The sequence below is a fragment of the Bombus impatiens genome, unplaced genomic scaffold (genome assembly GCF_000188095.3).
Source record: "Bombus impatiens unplaced genomic scaffold, BIMP_2.2 scf_0504, whole genome shotgun sequence".
Taxonomy (NCBI): domain Eukaryota; kingdom Metazoa; phylum Arthropoda; class Insecta; order Hymenoptera; family Apidae; genus Bombus; species Bombus impatiens.
Genome location: NT_176923.1, coordinates 143,752 through 167,158, shown reverse-complemented (window position 1 = coordinate 167,158; position 23,407 = coordinate 143,752). Strand labels below are relative to the sequence as shown.

The following is a 23,407-nucleotide window of genomic DNA, read 5'->3' as shown; positions in this document are numbered from 1 at the left end:
CGCGAACAACAACCGTTTACATTTTTACATTCAACGTCGAGACAAAGTACCGTACAAACATAAATAATTATAATAATAATAATAAATAAAAATTGATCAAGGACTGACTCTTTGATTCTACTAAGCGTGTACGCACCTGAACGATTTTAATCGCAATTTCGTCGCAAAGTTTTTCCACGAGCTCGTGTTTCCTTCTACTTAAATGCATAATTTGTCACAGCATTAGTGACAGTTAACTAATTTGCGTACATAGCTTCCCTCGCTAATCGCGAGCTTTGTTTTTCTTTAGTATTGGAAAACTTTCAACGAAACGCGTATTCGTCTATTCAAAAGTTTCGTCGATACAACGAAAATATATACTTTAGAAGATAATGAGTATAAGAATAGGATAACAAAGAAATTAATCGCGTGGCGTGAAGTTGAGGAAACGAGCGAGTCGTTAATGTCGATATTATCGGAAATTAGTAAAAAGGTGTTCCAATTTTCAATGTTCAAATATTCGACAAATGACAAATGGTAGATGACAAATTACAAATGACAAATGGTAAATGACAAATAACAAGTGACAAATGAATTCGACAAATATTCAACAATATTAATTAAAATGCAAAGTAACAATTTATTTGGTTATCTTCCATATAAAATGACCATTTAAATCCGTGATAATCGCGAAATAGATTATTAATCTATCGCGAAAATCGAGTCAACTAATTTTATCTGCTTATATAGGAATTAAGTAGATAGGAAGGTTGTAACGCCAACTGAAAACAGGATTAAATCAAAAGTTAGAAATAAAAGCGTAGCTCGGCAGAGGATCGATCGGTATTCGTTCGTAGTAGGTTGGTGGAAAATTTTCATCGATTTTCGTCGTTCGCGTAGTTCTTTCGTAAGTAACCGAGAGAGGAAGATGGCACCATCGCGAACAGAGTTTGTAATATTTGCATCGTTCGAGGACAGCCGAATAGTTTGGCACACACGGCACGACATCTCGTGCGTACAACCGAAGAAAATAAAGAAACTGTTTGAACGCGATAACCCCAGCGACGATATGTTTCAAGGTGTCGGTGAAGCGGCTATTACGAACGAAACGAGCAAACTTTGAATCCCTCGATGCCGATTGTTACAAGCTTATAAACTGTACGACCGAGGATCGAATCTTTCAACGGAAAAACGTTCTTTCGATCTGTTTGGACTCCGTGCACGACATAGAAACGACGAAACTGCTGCAACCTGGTTAGCGTTAACGTTACCTTACCTTTACCTCGGTCCATTTGTTATCCACCTACCGAGGAGAGCTTTGCCCATTCTACGAAAGCACGCTGTGCTATCGCGCCATCCCAACCTTCGTCCCTAGGATTCGACGCCACGTCCGTTTCTCTTCACTGGAAACTGCAAATAAACCAGCCACCAATGCCGATAATAAAGACCTGGCACTCTGCTCGCCCTTATCACTCGTTATGCAGGACCTTCTATTTCTCCTCGCCGACAAAATTATTCAACGAGCACGCGATCTTACCGTCGCGCAAAATGCTTCCAATTAAACTTCCGCTCTTATCATATTTACCCTTTGTTATTTTACAAATTCGAAACGAGTATCTTCTACGCTCGATTTCCTTCGTTGCCTTTCTAATTAACGTCGACGCTAAACAAGCCGAAACGCAACGATACTTGCTTTAAATTAGCGACGCAGATCGATTTTTTGAAATCGATTTCAAATCGTTCGAAGATCGTTAAGACCGTCAAAGTTCGTTCCGAAACGAACGTTACTTGGCTGATTTTCGGTGGCAGTTTGCGACTAACTTGCAGCAAAGTTAGATAAAATTTGCGTTTCTTTCGTAGGAGAAGAACCAAAAGGGGGAGAGCGATTTGCTCGACGCGGCATAGCGACGACGATTAATTAGTTCTAGGTGAAAAAAAGCGGAGCACCGGAACGCGTGAAATTCGATCGATTCGAGGAGACGAGTCGCTACACGCATGCCAGTCAGCTCTCGAAAAGAACTCGCATACAGCAAACACGGAGCGATCAATCAAGCGCCATTCAACGACCATAATAAAATAACATGCGACAAGCTGGAGCTTTTTTACCAGCAATCGGACAACGTTACATACGCCGGCGATTTAGTTAACTGAATGGCTATTGAATGACTTTTAACGAACAATAGAGCGAAGAGAAATGCAAATTCCTCGAAAGCAACGAGTCTCTCTTTACCACGTTTGTCGGTTCGCGTATTGTCGCATCGAGGTGGATCATCGGAAGTGGCCACGTTCAGCCGAGTGGTCTCGAAAATACTATTGCGATTAAAGTAATTACGGATAGAGTCGAAATCTCGAGATTCGAATTCCACAATGAGAATTACGTTGAAACTGTGGCGACGATTTATCACGAAATTTTGGAAAGACAAATAGACTTTTCTCGAATGAAAATAACCGGTAGAATGGAAAAAGCATCGAGGGACAGAGTGTATCGATGCAAGAATGTGCAAAGAATCCATTGAAAGAGAAAGCTGGGGAGGAACGAAGGAAAACGAGCAGAAGCGAAAGGCAACGACTCCGAACGCGTTGTTAAAACACGCGTTCAACGGCAGAGTAATATGTGGGATTGCACGGCAGCGGAAATGCGAATAAAAAGAGACGACAAGGGATGAAAAAAATGTTTGAAGGTACGGTAGAATAGGTGTGGCACGCCCGGTGGTGCTTCTTTATTTTTACCTCGAAACGGCCCGGAAGTGTGCGTATACCATGTACGTACGTATATACCGGAAGTATATTCTTAGGAAGAACGGAGGGAGCATAGAAATGGCAGAAAAACTTGCTCTATTTAACTGCAACTTTCATGGTACTCGGATTCATATGAAAATTAGTTCTCATTACAGCCAGCGGTCATGAAAAAATAAACAATAAAACGTTTCATTGGCAAGTACTTGCATACTCGCGGCTACTACCTGCATACGATAAACCATCTCGCGTTTCCAGTCGAGATAGTACTCGCTCGTCCTATCTCAAATCGTAAACTTCCGGCCTTAACTTAAAAACCGCGTCAACCCAGTATACCCGACTAATGAGAGTTTAATTAACATGCTACGTGTATCCGACATGTAACGTGTTTCCTGCTCGTCGCACGGTCTGTCCTTTCGCACGGATTCTCCTCCTCCCTTCCCATCCTTTTTAACGCATTTTCCAACATCGCCTTTGCCAACAACGTTATTTTCGCTTAACAATTTATTCGCGCAATTTCCGAAAATATGGTAAACATAATCGTTACAGCTCCGCTTCGACCGAATTAAACTCGATTACTAGAAATCATATCGATAAATTTTCCTGAAGTTGAAAACCGACAGAATTTGCAACTTGGTTGTCGTTGCGTTAAATTCTCATTGAGTTCGCTTCGAGCGAATAGTTACGGACAAAGCGAGTACGAAGAACGAGTATTCAAGGATGCGATAAATCTGCATTTTCTATACAAACTTTTCTCTCAGCTAAATACTTTTTCCGAGTAGTCCTGCTTGCTTTGTTTCTCAAGCAGTCGACCCGTGCGTTCCGGATTAAAGTCGTGTAAAGCATTTTTTCCACTAAATGTACGGCCAGTTTGATTTTGATAAGTTACGCAGAAAGCGGACGAGAGCTTTCACGTTGGTCTTGCGAGACGGTAACAAAGCGATACAACGACCAACTCTATAATCACGGCACATTACTCTTATTATCTGTACTCACGGCAACAAAGGCAAATTAAGCCGTAAACCTCTCCAGTAAAATATAAGTTTCTTGTAAAATATGTTCATCCCGTACGTTCCTATCCATTAAGCATTATTCGTCCATCGATCGTTTTTAGCCGCCTAAGCAATTTCGTCCAGCTTGGATAATCGTTCCTTCTTTATGTAACGTACACGACGTTATTAGACTAGCGAATTTAACGAAACAAATAACTCCATAAAAAATTCTTATTCCGATAGAGTTCTCTTTGCCTTGAATTAGTGACTCTAAGGATTGGATTATGAAACAACGGATAAATATAAAGTATGAAACGACCTTACTGCAATGCATTAGCTTCCGAGGGACGCTATAAATATAGGATACCTGCAAATATAGCGGACTCAGGTGACACAGGGAAATAAAACTTTACGCTTTAAAGCATGGAAACCGTATTAAAATTCTTAAAATATTGCCTTATCACGTTGAATGCACTTAGCGTTGCATACGAATCCATTTCGATGCAATTTCCTCTTCTTCTATCGAGTTTGCTCGTTCGCCGAACAAATTACCGTTCAATTTTTCCCGATGGAAAATTTATCTACATCAGAATGTGTGCTTTGGAGAGAAGCTTTGATAAAAAAAAAAAAGCGTCTACACTTGTATTCGACAAATTTAGATTTGCGAGTGCGATTTGAAGTAACAGCCAGAAATAATTCGGCTCGTTTCCAAGGACGTTTTCATTCAACAGTTCACAGAATGATAGATCATGACGAAATTAGGAAAATTATTCGACAAGGGAATTGGGCCAGAAGTTAAGATGGAAACAATCAAGAAACTCAAAGGATATTCCACTTTCATCGAAGGCTGGAAGCAAGTTCAAATGGGCGAACGTCGTATTTGCTCCAACAATTTGCTTTCTATACCGTTCGGATTGCGATGTAATCCAGCGGGTCGCCGAGTGTTTGACCACGCGCTCGTCTAACCTCTCGCTATTATCTCAAACCGCTCCGTGACAAACTTAGGTCATTACTGGTGGTTCGTTTCCAGGCTGAGCGCAGCGCTCCCTCCACTTTGATATTCCTTATTCTTATTATCAGAATTACGAGATTTCGGTTCGTTTTCGTTAAGACTTCGCACACCTTGAGCGATAATCTCTTTGACGGAGGAAATGGAACGATCTTTCTGCAAAGGCATCGACTTTTTGCTACGAGTAACGTTAACAGGAGAGTAATTGCTATTCCGATTTAAAGCCACCGAAACCACAGAGAGCGTATAGTCAGAAAAGAGAAATACAAATCGAACGCAAAATGAGCAAAAAGTATTCGTATTTCGCTTTATTAGTCTAAAAGTAGTTCTGCCAAAATGCGAAGATTTTACGCGAAGAAAATTGCTCGCTTTTTGCACCGTTCGATTAATAATATCTTTAGTTTCTCTTGTCGAATGCGTTACTCTGTCGTTGCTCGTGCCGAGGTATCGTTTAGATTGTCAAGGTTTTCAAAAAATACAGTACAGTACAGTGTGTAAGAGATGATCTACCTGCACTGAAATTCGATCGATTTTCAAACTATCCCCGAAAGAACGAAAGCCCATCCAGGGAGGCTGTGCAGCTTAAACGTTAAATCTTCCCTGCTCCATACTGTGCGAATTCGATACTTTAAAACGAATAATATTCCAGATGTTGCTACTCGTACGCCATGCGTACAAAATTAAACCTAAACTGAAGCTAAATGGATGGACGAAAGGCAAGGTATGGTTAACAATGATAGCATTTCATTGGAAGAAGAAAGTCGGTCGAAAGAATTCATTGGATGATATTAGAAGAGCTCGCACGAGTTAGAAAACCGAAGCCGAGGCTGAAATTTAATCAAATTGAAAGTTTTCTGAAAAAGGAACGTTGCTTATATTTATTTCCTGCGCAGCGTTTCGACAATTGGAGCATAGAATGCAGAACGTAGCAACGATTTCATGCATCGCGCATGGACGTTGAAAATTCGTGAAAATTCGTTGAACGATGCTTCCTATCGAAAAACTGTGCTTCAAACTGTTATCAAGTACTTCTTCTGTGGAGTATAGAGCAAAATGAAACAAAGAAACGCGTATCGTCGGACGAACGAATTGTTCCGAGGAACATCGTTGAACTCGGCTATATCGTTGAACGTGTACGAGACGCATTTTCCGCTTCTGCTAAATGTCTCCTTTCGATAATAAAAGTAGATTCGATTCGTCGTTTTGACCTACCACTGTACGTTATTACGCAGCGATAGTCGAATCAGCGTCTTTGGTCGCAGATGCTGGCACGGTTGGTTAGAATTCTAAAATAAGAATATCTCGGAATAACGAGTAGTTTTGGGTAACGAGCGCGCGTGTGTAGACCAATAGACGGAACGCGTTCAGACGGAAGAAGCTAGAAAGTAGCTGAACGTACTATCTGCTATTCGTTGGTTGCTCTTTTGTATTCGGTAGTCGGTATTCAGTGGGGAGCCGATGGCTGCCGTGTTTGGCCAGGATTTTGACGTTGATGACGAGGGATGATAGATGCGTCCTGCATCCATTACGAAAAGTTGGACTCGAGGGATCGAGAGGCAGGCTAGCGCATGACTGCTGATACCGCCTCCCGCATCCGCATTACCGAGGATACGTTACGTTGCTCTTTCTCCGACTTCGGGATTATATAACACAGTAGAGATCGCTAAAAGTTCCACGTTATACGTATTTGCCTCGGTCGCGTTTCTCTTAGTAACGTTCAGCAGCAATATGTTCGTTCTTTAAATTTACTGTCTCGTACGATCGCACCGGATCAACGTTACGGTAGTTTCGGATTAGTTTATTTATTAATTTATTTATTTATTTATCGACGAACGCTTCTCACTTTGCAAGTAAGTTTTTTTCTCTCTTCTATTAAAGATTATTACGTCAAACGAATAACACGAAAAGCCAATGGGTGACTATATTTCCTATTTTTCACTAAAGTCAAAATCATATTGCCGTTATATCTTTACATACTTGCCAATGAATCAATCGAACCACATATTTCGGTCGTATATTTCGATGAAACTATACCGTATGTTCGCGTATAACGTATAAATGCATGCAACGCGATATAGCTAACCTGTGTAAGAATAACTCTTTGGCCAAACCGACGCTCTGCGTGGAAAAGGCTCACGGCCGTTATTCTTTTAACACCCTGTAGCCGGTAAGTTAGATCACGTTCCATGTAATTGATGCGATTCATATTCATAGGCCGGAATCAGAAGTAGCGAAGTAGAATAGCCGGCAATGAATCCGAACATCGGAAGTAGCGAAATAGCGTCGTCTTACGTTGAATACGCAAACGAACAGAAAGGAACGATAATTTCAAAACGAAAAGAAAAAGGACTGTGCGTTATTACGTGTCTACAGTAGGTATCTACTCACTGGTAAATATGAATGGCTTTAATATTCCGTAAGCACAAAGGCGCCACTTTTTAAAGTTCATGCATATCCCGGACGTGACCAGAAATTATTATAAAATCCTACGAAAATCTGCCGCAGGGAGCTAGCAGAGTTAGATGCTACGAATAAAAAGCTGCACGCGTGTAAGAATCCTTTCTTTAATCATCTCTCGCGTTCTTTATCGTTACATTTCGAACGTGTTACCATTCGAATTTTCTTCGACGTTCGACTGTTCTCCGATTAGACGTTAAAGAGAGAGACGATAGTCCAACAAATGGCAATACCATATTAAGGAGTCTGCGGAATAATCCAATGACAGTGTACGAATATTTAAAAGAAATTAATCGTTCGTGATAGTATTGGTGCAGTTTCAAAAAGATCGCGTGACAAAAGTACATATTTCAAATGGTTTGATCAAATAGCTCAAAGTTTTTCGGATATCGACTGTTCTCGTCGAACTTGAGAAATTATCACGACAGTTTTATTTCGCTCGAGTCTTCGACTTTTGCTTTTGTTTCTTTATCGCATATTTCCGAGTTAAAAAGAAAAGTACCAAACTTTGCGCGAATAAAAGAACTGTCCTTACTTGAGTCCAAGAGAATCGCTAAGGATAGAGTAACGTTATGTATCTGCTGATATTTTTTATCTTAAACTCAAGCACGAAATTACACGGTACACTTTCAACGACATTGACGACCATTTGTTCGTGCAAGCTTTAAATTATTTACAACAATGCGTATAAAGGCCAGTTGCAATGTGAAGATACGTACACGTGTACAGAAGTAAATTGTAATTTCTAAGTGTATTTACTACTTTAAAATGATAATTAACTTATGTAAATCGTAGAGAATGTTTCTTAGCACTGTGATTATATTTTATCAGTACCAGTTGTCAATTAGATACGAACAACGACTGACGAAATAGATAGCATAATTAATATCCACTTACAAACATGCATTCTACTACGCGCGAGTAAAGAGATATTTTTTATCCGGTTGAACGATCTTAGTTACGACTACGAAATATGGAAGAGACGGACGCTATTCGCGCTAGTATCGTGCAATTATATCGTTATCGTTCGATATGACGAAAATTAATCGAATCGTTTTGCACATTGACTACGATCGAAAGCACGAAAGAACTACGAATTTGGACGATTCGTTAAAAAGAGGTGTCGTTTAATGAAAAACAGCATCGCGACCGGTATGGCGACACGGAACACGAATCGCTGCCGCTGAAAATCGTCCGCGAGTATTTATACGTATATTCTATAGGAGTGTGACCGATGGCCTTAGCCACCTTAAATCGAACTAACGTATTTCACATGTTCGCAGGAGCGAAGCACGTTTAGCGCCTTCGTTTGTCTCTTACTTTAATTTAATCTCAGCCTAAGAAAGTAAAGTGCCATCTATCCTTAGAAACGCTGTCAACATCGAGCCCTTCGCTACTTTCCAGGATTAGTTGGGAACAGTTGCGTTCTTCCTAGCCAAATACGCGTTTCTATGTTTTCAAAACCAAGAGCCATCGTTAAAACGAAGGGACGGAAAGGGAAAGACGCGTTTAAATGCAAACGACAGATCGACGTAGAACGTTTCACTGAGACATCGAAACACCATTTGATTAACATTTTCATCGCATCTGGAAAGTTTAGAGTTCTTAGAAAATTCAAAATTACAAATTTTCATTAAAAACTTTTGCTACCGATTTGCATAATTATACCGTTCTACTGCCTCGTACCGTACCACCGACGCAAGATTAAACTTCCTTATATGTTTCGATCTACTTTTCTTGACATTTATCCAGTAAATTTAACTTCGCACGCGTTTATTTACATCGATAGAGTAGCAATTAATTAAAACTTTTATGTCACGATCGATCGTTAAGATCACAAGCGAAGGTATCGCACCTATGAATTTGATCTATACCGTGGAATTTGAACTTTAGATTGCATTTTTGTGCCTTGTATAAGCTATTGGAACTTGACTCGTGCCTGCACACTGTACAGTGCACACTCGATAGCGATAGTCATCGTGGATAAATGTCGTAGACAGTGAACCTGCGGAACGGATGCAGGATCCCCTTGAGCCTAAATCCATCGCTCGTCCACACAAGGACTTACTTGCGTACTCTTATCGCCGTCTTTCGTCGATTCGTTAGTCGGGTTACCGTCTATATCTCCTAATTTACACTTCACGTAATTGACATAAACGAACACTACTTACGATTCGTAAGGTACTAAAAATCTATCAAGGCTGAAAATATTTCGGATACTAATGGTACTCCTAATTTATAAACGCGATGTCAAGGCGAAAACAACGATGTCCCGCACAATGTTTCCAAGGACGTTTATTTTAAAATTCACGTTTCCTTCGCGTTCGTATCTTATCCACTTATCAAGCTATCTTGCGACTCGATCCACTTATCGACGTATGCGCGAAAATTATTTTTTTTTCTGTTACCTGAATTCTCTGTTCTCGAGAGCGATTAATTTCACAGGGAATTTCGCACCGCTTCGCGACCTTATTTCTCAATGTATGTATCTATCATAGTTATGATATACGGCTAGAGTCACTGATGATTACCAAACGAGGAAGAAACACCGAGTGATAAGCATTCTCATTACTAAACAGTTTGGGAAGGTTAAACCGATAATACAAAATGTTTTTAGAAGATAGTCACGTATCTGCATTGTCAAGGAAATAATCGGGTATCGTTGGCATTGAAATCTAAATATTCAAAGACTTGCAAACGTAATTTATGATCGTACCATTAAAGTTACGATAAATAAAATATAAATACATATACATATAGAAACCTGGATATACGACATCAATTTTAAATCAAACCGCATTTTTAAAAGTAATGCGGCTGAATAAAAGCTAATTGACGAGAGAATGAAAGACGGACGAAGCGAGACGACTTCGATTCGAAATGTGTCGTTGCGCGCAACTTTATTCCAGAAATTCGTTCGATTCGAAAAATTCGTTCAAATGTAATTTTCGACCGAAATGTCAATTTTATTCCGCTATTAAAATTGATCGCGTCGTTGACTCGATCCTATTCCTACGTTTGTATCACGTGTTGTCTTTACGAAGTACCTTTTCGAACGATTCCACGTAATAATATACACAACACGATCATTTATTGTTATGTTCACAATATTCTATTTAATGGATTCTCTCAGGTTGAATTTTGTTCGACTATTTTAGGTTTAACGTTGGTTGTGATCTATTTTTGCTTCGCTACTAATACGATCTACTGTCACACATCCGCTAATCCGCCACCTCTTGATTCAAGATACACGATGCTGGCGAATCGCAAGACGTCATCGTTTCCAGACTACAATGATATCGTTCGTCAACACCGAATCTGTCTGAAACTACACATCGCGATTAACTCGCTTCGATAAATATTTAACCGATATATGGAGTATAAAAATGAAATATACTGCATTTCACCGCATTGTTATTGTTGTACAAAAGATTCTCACCAAGTATTGTTCTCGCTATAGTAAGATTTCACGAAAATCGCTCAAGTCGCTTCTGGAGCAAAACTTCGGCGCATTCTCTTTTTATCCAAAGTTTGTCGCCCGTTGATTTTCACGAGACAGAAACGATTAACTTCGTTAAAGCTGGCTGAATGCCGCCACGCGAGCAATGAATTTACAAAGACTTCGTCTTTCATACTTTTGTTTAATCGACATGCTGACGTGAATATCGTTTAAGTTGAACTTTCGATATTAAATGACGCTACGTAGTTCGAATAAAAATCCGAAATATTTCGAAGATTCTATCGTATTTGTAAGATTCAACGTTGCATTCAAATAAACGAATAATCAAGATTTTATTGAAAATGTTAGATCGGAGCAACGCTTTCTCGAAAAGAGAATATGTGGAACAAAATGTTACCGCTAGTAACGTACCTTGCACAAAGCGAAAACGCGTATGTTTAGTCTGGTGTATCTCTTTCTGGGATAGAGTCATATGCGATTGTGTCGTACGCGAGCGCATCGTGCTAAATCAGTGATTCCCAAAAGGTGCGTCTCGGAATAAGATTAGGTGCATCGCCGCGAAAAAGCGAGATACTTTTTTCTTTTTTTTTTTTATCAATGTTCGTGTGTACAAATGCCTCTTTGGAATAAATTGTAAAATTTATATACCACGTACGTCGCGTTATCTCTACATTTTTAAAAATGCGCCGTGACTAAAAAAAGTTTGGGAACCACTGTGCTATATCGCCAAGTCTCGCGTGCCCCACCATCAAAATTATACCATTTTAGAATATATATAAAGAACTGAATTTCACTTCTTGGCCAGTTTCGACCTTAAATTCAGCACTTCGCAGTAACATTTTACGAGATCGGGTTCAAACACATTTTTCCAAACATATTTACAGATCGTTGTATTCGTTTATTCGGTGAGTTTTTCAAGAACATCCCGTGCCACTCGCGAATTTTACTTGCATTGGTCATCGCACATCGGTTCATGCATAAACGCGAGACCCATGTTCTTCCCTACGGTCTATGTCCTGCGCCTCGTAATCCTAACAGAGATACGTATAAAGCAGTTTACGATCTAATCGATTAAACGCTTTGATCATTCGTTACAATCCGCTTAGAAAATTCGTACGCTTTTTATAAGCTCTAAGTATCGATACAACTAGAAAATAATGGCAATAATGAGCGAACTTGTCCCTCTTCTTTCTGTTCTCGCATTGTTCGATTATCGTATTTTCTAAACGTAGGTAACAAGTGCATGACACTGCAAAAAAAGAAAAGCAAGGAATATATTCTTGATAAAAAAAAGATCACAAAAGTGCAGGTAAAATGGTAAATAATTCACGGTCTATTTATAAAGCATGAGAAATAATATCTTATAAGACGTATACATATAATATACTCGCATGCATATTTATTGTTTCAAATAACATTCCGTCTCGCTAATACTCGCTATATATCTCATATATATTTTCTTTCGTAACATAGCCAATTAAAATTTTCTTTGCCGTTCCGATATACTTGCAGTATCGCTATGTATATTACCAATTAGATAGCTATAATTCGAACGAAATTACAAGATCTTTCACTTGCCTGAATAGTTTGCAGGGCAAAATGAAAGAAATTTGCATTCTCAGGTATCACGAGAAACGATAACGTACGAGTGCATAAATAAGTAATCGATATAGCGTGGTCAGAAATGTGCATAAAATGTGGCGATTCATCGCACGATACAGTAGATGTCATCCACGATTCGAACTATACGGAGAGCCTTAGACGAACGGTAAAGCCAAATCGAAATTCTACGTGTCAACGTTTTCATTTCACCGGCGTCATGGTCGTACTTTGAGACATTTTCGGTTTATAAACGCTTTATACGTCAATAGCAATTTCCTTTCTGTTGTTTCGTCGAGGCGAGGGATTCGACACTCGAATTGTTAAAATATATTTTCTCTAGGCAATCGTTATAACCTGAAATATACAGCTATGATCGATAACTATATTGTTCGACGTCCGAAAGTTCGTTGGAATGTGTGTTTCAATCCGAAAGCAACCGTCTACAGATCATTGTTGCAACTAACCTGTATTTCTCAGAAAGAAGGAAAAATAGTGAAAAAGAAGAGAGAAAGATACGAGGTATTCGTAGATATAGGTAACGCGAGCAGCGAAGCAACGACGCGACAGGTGACGCAACGTACAGACTGCCGAGAACAATACGTTTTATGAAAAAGAACCGAACACATAGGAAACATCCGATCGTTCAAATATTATATTCGACCGCACCTATCGAAGAACGGAATCTTTCTAATATAATAGATTCTTTCGCTTTCGCGCAAATCAAATGGGAAGTCGCTAAAACACGTAATTTTTTAAAATACAAACCTATGTATATGTATGTAAATGTTGTGTTTCAGTAGTCATCGATAATTATGTGGGACAAATGCAAAGCGCCGCTTCTGCTTGTAATATTGGTCATCGTTGCAAGTAAGGATAAATCTTGACAAATTTAACAACGATGTTCGCAAAATAAAAAATACCCGAATCCAAAGTATTTTTCTTCCTCTAATTATATGCTATACGTTTTAACGTTAGCTCGCGCAATTGCATCTTATCGATTGTAAAATATTTAACAACAGATATCTTTAATCATAGGCGATGCAAATGACTGCGTGCCTCGAAATTTTGGCCAGGGCAGTGTCGTTTGCGTTTGTAATGCAACCTACTGTGACGAGCTACCGGACAGCAACCCCAAAGTCCCAGAAAGCGGAACGTTCTACTGGTACGTTTCGAGCAAAGAGGGTCTCAGGCTGAGCATGCTACAGGCGCGGATGGGTTCTTGTCAAAATTCCAGCACAGTTCTAGATATAGATACATCGAGAAAATATCAAACCGTCTTAGGCTTTGGCGGTGCTTTTACGGACTCGGCGGGAATAAATATCAAAAATCTCAGCGAGGCTACTCAGGACCAATTGATGCGGTAATTAAACCTCGATAAATACACAATTATGCAACGAACATATTACATCTCTACGGTTACGTAAAATTTTCAAACAGCGCTTTAATATTTCACAAAATATTTCCAAGATCTACAATTTATGAGTAAATGTGAAAACGATCGAAATTTGTTTTATCTTTTTATTTTTAAAGTTACGAATTATAAAACATCGTTGAAAAATTCCGAAAAGCGAATATGAACAATGATGGACTTGTAATTCTTAAAGAAATTGATAACACGATAACGTTTGCTTCTTGAATGTACGACATGATTTGATGTAATTATTTGAACATGATATTACCTCGATCTAATTACGTATGTTGCTATACGTACAACTGAGGGTGTTTAATCGCTTGCAGGGCGTACTACGGTTCAAACGGGAGCAGGTATTCGTTAGGTCGAATACCAATCGCTGGAACTGACTTCTCTACGAGACCTTACACGTACGATGACGTCGCTGGTGATGTGTCACTGCAAAACTTTAGCCTCACTGAGGAAGATTACGATTATAAGATACCATATCTAAGAAAAGCCATTGAATTAAACCCGGATGTGAAATTCTTTAGTGCTGCATGGTCAGCTCCGCCATGGATGAAAACTAATGATCGAATCAATGGATTTGGTAAGTGTGTTGATACGATATCGAGAAGGAGAAAAAATCGAAGAAAAAAGGATAGAAAAATGTATCCTTTTTATTTGAAAACGAACCGTTTCAAATAATTCCTTAAGCGTGTTTCGTAATATATTATAATACTAATTTACAATTTATGTCTAGGGTTTTTAAGGAAGGATTATTATCAGGCATATGCCAATTACATAGTAAAATTTTTGGACGCGTATAAAAGCAATGGCATCGATGTATGGGCCGTTTCGACAGGAAACGAGCCATTAAATGCTTATGTACCTTTTGATCGCCTCAACAGTATGGGCTGGACACCAGACACTCTCGCTAATTGGGTCGCTAACTATGCGGGTCCAACTTTGGCAGCGTCCGCCCACAATGGCACACAAATTCTTGTTCTAGATGATCAGAGAATCGAATTACCTTGGTTCGTAAATAAAGTCTTCGAAGATAAAACCGCGAAAAAATACATCGTTGGTACAGCCGTACATTGGTATACGGATAGTTTCGCTCCTCCAATATTATTGGATTTAACACACAATGGTTCTCCGGATAAATTTATTCTCATGACTGAAGCATGTACAGGTAAACTATTCAAATACTATATCTCTGTAACAATTACGGAACAGTTTAACACAACGCTTGCTTTCTCTAACAACTGTTACAAAGCATCGCTACACACAAAGAGCAAAAGTTTGCTTTTTAAATATACATATACCTATATCGAGTTTTTCATCCAGAAAAAAGTATCTAGTGATTTTAATTGAATTTCAAGATCAACTTAAATAATATGTTTCCTTCGTGAAACGTCAGTTCCATGGACGTTCTGTAGTAACATTTCCTTTTTGAACTATTATATATTACACGTGATCAACAACTATATATAACGGTAACATCATTTTATACGCAGGTACCGGAACTTTGGATTATCCAAAAGTTTCCTTAGGTTCGTGGAGCAGAGGGCAGGAATATATTTTAAGCATAATACAGGTATGGTAAATGGTTACAGTACATAATCGTGTACGAGACGTAAAGTTTTTTAATTGAATACATTATACATTAAACACGTACAAAAATTACTTCTACTTATAAGAAAAATATTCTGTTTGAAGTACATGAATCATTGGTCGGTTGGATGGGTAGACTGGAATATAGCTTTAGACACAACCGGTGGGCCAAACTGGATTCAAAATTACGTCGACTCGCCCATTATTGTAAATGCAGACGCCGATGAATTTTATAAACAGCCAATGTACTATGCTCTTAAGCACTTTAGCAGATTCGTCGATAGAGGCTCCGTTAGGATTGCTATCACCGATACGCACAATGTTAAAGCTACAGCCTTCGTAACACCTTCGAATCAAGTCGTAGTTGTTCTATATAACAAGTAATCACAGTTTATTTTACAGAAAATTACGAAATAATTTACCAATTACTCAGTTTTCAACATTGATGGGATTGAGTTTAATAATTTGTTCACGAAATTTATTTTCTTTTACAGCAATACCCAGAAAAAGAACATCGTTCTCAATGATCCGAAAAAGGATCCTATTTGCTTGGAATTACCCGCATACTCCATGAATACCGTAATTTATGCACAATAACTTGTAACAACTTGTAAGTTACAACTTGTAACTCGTTGATTATTAAATATAATTTGTAATATCGTCATATTGTATGTACCGATAAATGGCAACGCTATAACGCAATAAATTATAAATAAATTATAACGCTAATATATAACATAATAAAACGTGTATCTCGAAATTGAAATTCTCTCCATACTATTCCAGACGAAGACTTACATTTTGCGACAATAATCGATATACCTGATAAGAATAACGAATCATCGAGTAACAGTCTATTATCTATTAACACGATAAAACGAAATTGAAAAATCTGAAATGTTCATATCTTCGTCTACTAACTGAACTTTCCCTTTCAAATTTATCTAATCCTTATTTCACTTTAGCTGTGTACATATTGTATATCAATACCATATACAGGGTGGTTGGTAACTGGTGGTACAAGCGGAAAGGGGGTGATTCTACGCGAAGAAAGAAGTCGAAAATATAGAATAAAAATTTCTTTTTTAATTTTTTTTTTTTTTAATTTTTCTACAGTGAGATCCGTTATAACTAGACGCGATAAAGTGCACGCGTACCGAGCGAAAATTCAAAGTCGATTTTCTCGAAAACAAAGCCTCGAACGAAAAATTTTCCGCTTGTACCACCAGTTACCAACCTCCCTGTATATGTATCGCATCTATTAGGTCATCCCATAAGTTCCTGCCGTTTTTCGAGCGGTTACATATGTTAAGATTGTTCGTTATATATGTTAAGATTGTTTACATATCTTTTAGTTTCATGAAAAAATGTAATCCCCCTCTCGTTGTACAACTTCTTCTCATTTTTCTGGTAGGGCCATTATTCCGTCTCGATAAAAGTTCTCTTGTTTTTCTTTAAAATAATTTTCTAAGCTATTTTTGAGAATGTCAATATTTTCAAATTTTTTACCTACTAAAAAGTGTCGTAATGCTCTGAACAGGTGGTAATCAGATGGGGCAATGTCTGGGAAATATGGGGAATATGGTAAAATTTCCCAATTAAATTCAGACAATTTTTTTGTAACGCTTTTCGCGACATGCGGTCTAGCGTTGTCGTGATGGAAGATAAGGTTGTTCCTATTCGCTAAACCTGGTCGTTTATCAGCTAGTGCTTCCCTTAATTTTTCTAACTGAGTGCAATATTTGTCTGAATTAATGGTATCACCACTAGATAAAAGTTCAAAATAGAGTATTTCTTTATAATCCCACCATACACACGAAAGAACTCTACGTGGATGTAACCCTGGTTTTGCACAGCGTTGAGGTGGCTGATTTCGTTGGGACTAGCTACGTTTCCGTTCAGGGTTTTCGTAAAGTATCCGCTTTTCATCACCAGTTGCCAGGCGTTTAAGGAATGGCTCGTGTTTATTACGCGCAAGTAATGACATGCACGCTGTCGTTCGTTCAAGACGGTTCCGTTCCGTAAGTTCATGGGGCATCCAAACGTTCAACTATGACACCATCCCCATTTTTTTAAACACCTATGAATCGTTGTCTTGGGTATTTTCAGAACATTGACATCTCTTGAACTGTGAAACTTCGTGATTTTTCAACAAGATCCCGAATTTTATCTTCGTCTGTCTGAGGAGGACGTCCGGAGCGTTCCTCGTCTCCTCAACAGAAATTCCCGGCTACAAAACGTTGGAACCACTTCCTACAGGTGCGAGATGAAAGCGCATTTTCTCCGTAAACACCATATATGTTTTTCGTGGCAATTGTTACAGAACTTCCTTTCCGAAATTCATATAACACGAGATGTCGAAAATGGATACGCATTTCACTCGCGATTTTTTACCGTTGGAAATCAATGTCTTCACTATATTACGATTTTATACCCACGAAAATCTGCTCTAGCCTGTTCTCGATCAGCTAAGCTCAAGTGCATTGGTCCTTTATCGCCATATGTTCATAAATCGACACATGAAATGTATACACAAAAGTCGACACGAACTTATAGGATGACCTAATATGTATACGTAATATATTTATATGTATATATACAAAAATTAATATATATAATAATGTATAAAAATACATTCATTTAAATACAATGTACGTATATTAGGTTGTCCGAAAAGTTTTTCTTTCGTTTTATGAGGAAATAATGGACGCACAACGTTTTTTCTTTTATATTATTTTGTCGAATTACGTATGATTCATTTTATTATGTCGAGATAAACACCGCGACATTTCACAAACTTGGTTTCGCGTTTGTATGAAAGTGCACTGTTGTAAAAAAACCGTTTACGAAAGAAAGACATTTTTCGGACAACCTAATTGCATTGTATAGGAATTTATAGAAGTCGATATGTAAACAAGCAGTAAAGTTATTATTATTATTAGCACAAGACAATTATTTACTCGGATGATACCGCCAAAAATTAGAAAAGAATCATTTAGAAAAAAACAGATAATATATTAACTATAAGCGACAGGTAGGTGAAGATTAGATAGCTTACTATTTTTGTGTGCATGACAATATATATACTTATATAAATTCGAGTGCCTCTATTCATATTTCTACTTTAGTTTTCCACAAACACCATGAGACACGCGTGGAAGACACTTCTGCTAGTTACTTTCTTCTTCGGCAAAGGTAAGCTCTCGTTATTGCCGGTGAAGGTAAATTTCATTTCTGGCGAACTTAGTGGAAATATTTTCATTCATCATAGGTATCGCGAATGAGTGCGTGCCGTACCGTATAGACAACGACGTAATCGCATGTGTTTGCAATGCAACATATTGCGATGGACTACCAGATGGTAGACCGGAAGTTCCAGAGGAAGGTAATTCTTATTGGTATGTGACGAATAAACAGGGGCTGAGAATGAAGATGTCAGAACTAAAATTCGATAGCTGCGAAAATTTCCCTGTGGACGTAACGCTCACCATAGATAATACGAAAAAGTATCAAACGATTTTTGGCTTCGGTGGCGCATTTACCGATTCTACTGGTATAAACATAGCAAAACTCAGCCCAGCTACTCAACTTCAATTGATTCGGTAATCATTGATATCTACAGAGATAATGTGATCAATATTTTAAATATCCACGATACTGTGATATCTTTTTTCGGTAAAAGTTGCGCCATACAAAGAATCTACCCTATGCTCGTATATAATTTTATTTTTCCATAAACCTCGTCGCATATCTCTTTTAAATTTATCGAATTTATAGAATTGAATTGTCAATCGATGTGTACGATCCTTTTTATTTTACATATATAATTATAACGTTGAATTATTTATAGAGCATATTATGATCCAAAGGAAGGAAGCAGATACACACTGGGTCGTATACCTATTGGGGCGAGCGATTTTTCAGAAAGATCGTATACGTATGACGATACGCCCAATGACACCACGCTTAAACACTTTTCACTTGCGAACGAGGATTTCGATTACAAACTACTATATGCGAGGAAAGCGCTTGAATTCAATCCCGAAATTAAATTCTTCAGTGCTGCATGGACTGCTCCATTATGGATGAAAAGCAACGACAACGGACTCAGTACGTATGATAGAAGTGTGCTAAAACAAATTAGAAAATCAAAAAAACGGTAATTAATCTAATAATCGTTGATTAGCTTTCTTAAAAGAAGAGTATTACCAAGTCTACGCTGACTATCTGCTAAAGTTCCTCGATGAATATAAAAACAACGGTATTGACATATGGGCTATTACGACTGGTAACGAGCCACTAACTGCCCTTATTTTTAAATTGCCAAATATCTCTATGGGATGGGAACCCGAAACAATGTCTAATTGGATCGCTAACAACTTGGGTCCGACATTAGCATCGTCGCCGCACAATAAAACACTGCTTTTCGCCTTTGATGAAAATAGACAGGTATTACCCAAATTTATCGAACCAACGTTCCGAAATCAAAACGCAAAGAAATACGTTGCCGGGACAGCTGTACATTGGTATCAAGATTCCAAAACTCCCGCAGATGTATTAGATCAAACCCACGATGAGTTCCCAGACAAATTAATTTTCATGACCGAAGCATCTGTAATAGGTAAGCCTTTTACGCGCACACTCGCACATACGTAGTATCCTATGAACGAAAAATGCACACTTTTTACTTGCGAAGGATTGTAAAAAGTCGAATTTGCAAAATAATTAGTTTACGAACTTATATCGACATGGTACTCCTCGCCATAGGACCTCCAATATGGAACACTTCGAAAGTTAAATTGGAAGCGTGGCATCGAGGTGAAAGATATATTTTAAGCATAATAGAGGTAAAAGAACCTACGTGATTTTATGGTCGTTTTACTTGAAGAATATTTATCCTATTTTTAAATATAAAAGTTAATCGTTAACGAAACGTGTTTTGCATCAAGTACATGAACCATTGGTCAATTGGTTGGGTGGATTGGAATTTAGCTTTGGACGAAACTGGTGGACCAAACAATATTAATAATAATATCGACGCAGCTATTATCGTCAACCCGAAAACCGATGAATTTTATAAACAACCTATGTATTATGCTATCAAACATTTTAGCAGATTCGTTGACAGAGGTTCCGTTAGAATTTCTATTACCGATACCGATACTATCAAATCTGCAGCCTTCGTTACACCTTCAGCGGAAAACGTCGTTGTCCTATACAATAGGTGAAAAAAATTGTTATTATTACTATTATTGCGTAATTATTTAACATAAAATGATGAAATGTTTATTTTTATCCTAAACAAACTTTTATCTTAAATTTCTATTTCAGGGCTACTTCCCCAAGACACGTAGTTTTGAAGGATGTACAGAAAGGTACACTTTGTTTAGAATTATCTCCGCAATCTATGAATACTCTGAAATACAAATAGTATGACTTCCTTACTATATTATATCATTATATTATATATTATATTAGTTCTAATTATAAATCGTTATTGTAAGAGATAAATCGAATAAAAACCCATCAGTGCAAATAAAAATATTCATGTATATAGTTCAACGTTATGTTCAATTGATGTAATCAAACTGTTATCGGAAATGTAGACCATTTTCAAAAGTTAATATCATATCACGAAAAATTTCATTCCAATAGTAAGATTACTTTATCGATACGATCGAGACATCTTCGACTTATACAGATACCAGCTCTTTTATATTGTATGTTAAACTATAAGAACGCGAAAAATAGTTGTTTAAAGACGTATAATTATTGCTGTACGGATTGATATTGAAAGGAAAACTATTGAAATAACGTTCTAATTGAAATTTAACTGATAACTGTTCTCTTTATTTTTTATTAATACAACATTTATATTCAAGATACATAAGTCTAGTGGTTTATGCATTTGGATAATATGTTTTCGCCCAACGGCCTATTTTTTTCTTTTTCGGATTTTCTCTTAAACATCTTGGTACATAAGCCGGCTGATGCTGATTTAATCTTCGTTTCGCAGCCGAGAAACCAAACTGCCACGGGTCACGTTTCTTATCAACAGGGCGAGTATCGTTATCAATCATATATATTTTCTGCCAATGATATATTTCAGGCTGTAACCTATAAAGCAAAGAGAAATTAATGTTTTTATGTGATGATAATTAATCGTTTCTTAGTATATATAATAGATTATTTATACATATATGTACGTACTGATGTCTTGGTCTATTAGACATAAGGTGCTTAAATCTCGTTTCTAACCATGCTCTTCGTTCGGGATCAGTAATGTCAGCAACATATTTCACAGATTCGCCCAAGTATGGTTTCATATTTTCATTACTTCGTGCTGCAGGCATATTGATATAAAACGTGATCAATTTTTTTAAAACATCTTCGTTGAACCCTTGAATTTTTCCATCCTCTATTTTATCGAACAACATCATTGGTTCTGTTATCCAACATATATTACGCGCAGGATTGTTATCTGCATATTCCCAATGTAATAAAGTGGTGTTCAACTGGTAAACACAGAAAGACCAATATTGACCGTTTGTCAAAATTGTTTGCGACACTAATGGATATATTATATCGTTGAACGTGGAAAAGCCTGAAATTAAAAAATGTTAGAGGAAATAAAAAAACATGTATAGTAAGGAACATTCAAGTAACTTCGTTAAAAGAAATATTTATCTCATAATGTATTACCTTGATAACAAGCTTGCGATAACAACCAACTATAAGATGCAAAAATAGCTTGCACGGTAATTGCTTCTTCATCCTTAATCTCTGAATTAAAAAATACATTATTTATATTGTGATAAGATAACAAACCAAATTCAGCAGGATCACCGGGCCAGAAACCAGGTATATTAGTTGCATGTTTGTACGAAAACTTATAAGTTAGTACCCTAGGATCAAATTTGAACTCAGGAATACTTAATTCTGGATTAGTAGAGTATATTGGAGAAACAATCTCCTTTAAAGGAAATTGATGTCTTAATTGTAGAATTGGAGAACCAACATATTGAACAGGCATATTTATTGGATCATTTGCATATTCTTTCAAACGTTCTATTCCCTCTCTTGCTTTTCTCTGTAGAGTCGGCCGTTGTATGTCACCTGCAAGCCAAAATGCTTCTATTCTTGGTTTAAAATCTACTTCAGCTTCCAATAAATGTGGTGTCGTCGAAGATAAAGCGGACAGCATTATTCGATTGATTTGAAAAACAAGTGCATTTGTAACAGCATCGTTTAGCAATTTCTCTTTAATATTTTCTATTTCCTCTGTTATTTCTTGCTTCTTTCTGTAATATATTTTTATGATATTAATTCTAGAAATTATTTCTGTAAATGTAAATTTATTAATACTTTTATCGCTTAAGGGAAAATTATTATTATTATTTTTATACTTCTAACACGAGGCAATTATACTCACAATCTATGATTATATTCAAAAATAATAACATTTTCTATATGTTTTGTAATAGTTTGTACCAGAGCATCTAATTTTTCAGTTGTGATAATTGAATCGTAAAAGTCCGGTAATTTATTAGAATTTGTAACATGAGTACGTGTAATGTATTGAGCATGTTTCAATGAATTGTATGGAATTTTTCCTTCTTCTAAACATAATGATTTCCAACCATAATAATGTGGCATATTCACACCAATTAATTTTTCCTCCACAGTTTCTAATTTTTTAATTTTATTATGCCACTTTTCATGTTTCCTCTTAAGCCTACTATGATAGGATAAATCCAAAATAGGAGGATATATTACATTTTCCGCATTATCCAGCGCGATACTCGCACATTTTCTTATAACAGTTTTTAGAATACTTGTAGAATAGTTTGGTAAGGATTTCTGTAGCCCTGTATACATGTTAAAAACCGCTGAATATATTTCAATTATTATTAGAGATACAGAGGTTATGTGTAAGTCTTTAACTATATTGTACACGATTTCCTCGTTATCGTTCACACATCTTTCTACGAATCTTATATTTCAATTAATAAATTACGTAGAATACTTTGTAGAAAAAGTAGATACTACATATAATAAAAATAATAAATTACAGGAGATATACACACTTGTGTATATATATACATATGTATATGTGAACTTATATCCATCAATCTCTAACCCTCTCGCTTCGGGTGCCGCTCATA

General features: G+C 37.2%; 3 protein-coding genes and 1 long non-coding RNA gene across 9 annotated transcripts in view; 2 read left to right on the top strand and 2 right to left on the bottom strand.

Moving 5' to 3' along the window:
- Positions 1-16,140, top strand: part of LOC100749362 (lysosomal acid glucosylceramidase) — a 36,146-nt gene extending 20,006 nt beyond the window's left edge. Inside the window, exons 1-8 of one of the 6 annotated variants that reach the window (XM_003491086.4) lie at positions 11,393-11,538; positions 13,033-13,102; positions 13,271-13,595; positions 13,973-14,235; positions 14,389-14,820; positions 15,146-15,225; positions 15,348-15,622; positions 15,737-16,140. In XM_003491086.4, the coding sequence (XP_003491134.1) occupies positions 13,048-13,102; positions 13,271-13,595; positions 13,973-14,235; positions 14,389-14,820; positions 15,146-15,225; positions 15,348-15,622; positions 15,737-15,839 (1,533 nt within the window). In that variant the 5' untranslated portion in view covers positions 11,393-11,538; positions 13,033-13,047 and the 3' untranslated portion in view covers positions 15,840-16,140. Of the gene's footprint in view, positions 1-11,392; positions 11,539-12,302; positions 12,402-13,032; positions 13,103-13,270; positions 13,596-13,972; positions 14,236-14,388; positions 14,821-15,145; positions 15,226-15,347; positions 15,623-15,736 lie in introns of those variants that run through there. The other 5 variants (XM_012387994.3, XM_012387992.2, XM_012387995.3 and 2 more) reach the window with 5 other exon arrangements.
- Positions 4,514-11,899, bottom strand: LOC117151885. The gene is made up of 3 exons (XR_004462040.1): positions 11,568-11,899; positions 8,345-8,356; positions 4,514-4,525 (listed from the first exon to the last, which is right to left on the bottom strand). It is a non-coding gene; the product is annotated as an uncharacterized LOC117151885 (long non-coding RNA).
- Positions 16,141-18,327: 2,187 nt separating the features above from the next.
- Positions 18,328-20,804, top strand: LOC100749484 (lysosomal acid glucosylceramidase). Its single transcript, XM_003491087.4, has 7 exons — positions 18,328-18,437; positions 18,514-18,844; positions 19,093-19,352; positions 19,429-19,863; positions 20,010-20,089; positions 20,192-20,466; positions 20,574-20,804. Exons 1-7 carry the CDS (start codon positions 18,386-18,388, stop codon positions 20,671-20,673), a joined length of 1,533 nt encoding a protein of 510 aa, XP_003491135.1. The 5' UTR covers positions 18,328-18,385; the 3' UTR covers positions 20,674-20,804.
- A 260-nt stretch (positions 20,805-21,064) lies between these two features.
- On the bottom strand, positions 21,065-23,401 carry LOC100749249 (39S ribosomal protein S30, mitochondrial). Its single transcript, XM_003491085.4, has 4 exons — positions 22,675-23,401; positions 21,945-22,543; positions 21,453-21,846; positions 21,065-21,359 (listed from the first exon to the last, which is right to left on the bottom strand). Exons 1-4 carry the CDS (start codon positions 23,118-23,120, stop codon positions 21,143-21,145), a joined length of 1,656 nt encoding a protein of 551 aa, XP_003491133.1. The 5' UTR covers positions 23,121-23,401; the 3' UTR covers positions 21,065-21,142.
- Positions 23,402-23,407: the final 6 nt, after the last annotated feature.

What these genes read in the sequence shown, in the direction of transcription:
- LOC100749484 (XM_003491087.4), top strand. Translation starts at nt 18,386, where the DNA reads ATGAGACACGCGTGGAAGACACTTCTGCTAGTTACTTTCTTCTTCGGC. An exon ending in TACTTTCTTCTTCGGCAAAG is followed by an intron (nt 18,438 to 18,513) that starts GTAAGCTCTCGT and finishes CATTCATCATAG; the next exon opens with GTATCGCGAATGAGTGCGTG. An exon ending in AAGCAACGACAACGGACTCA is followed by an intron (nt 19,353 to 19,428) that starts GTACGTATGATA and finishes ATCGTTGATTAG; the next exon opens with CTTTCTTAAAAGAAGAGTAT.
- LOC100749249 (XM_003491085.4), bottom strand. Translation starts at nt 23,120, where the DNA reads ATGTATACAGGGCTACAGAAATCCTTACCAAACTATTCTACAAGTATT. An exon ending in TTTGAATATAATCATAGATT is followed by an intron (nt 22,544 to 22,674) that starts GTGAGTATAATT and finishes AATATATTACAG; the next exon opens with AAAGAAGCAAGAAATAACAG. An exon ending in ATCGCAAGCTTGTTATCAAG is followed by an intron (nt 21,847 to 21,944) that starts GTAATACATTAT and finishes TTTTAATTTCAG; the next exon opens with GCTTTTCCACGTTCAACGAT.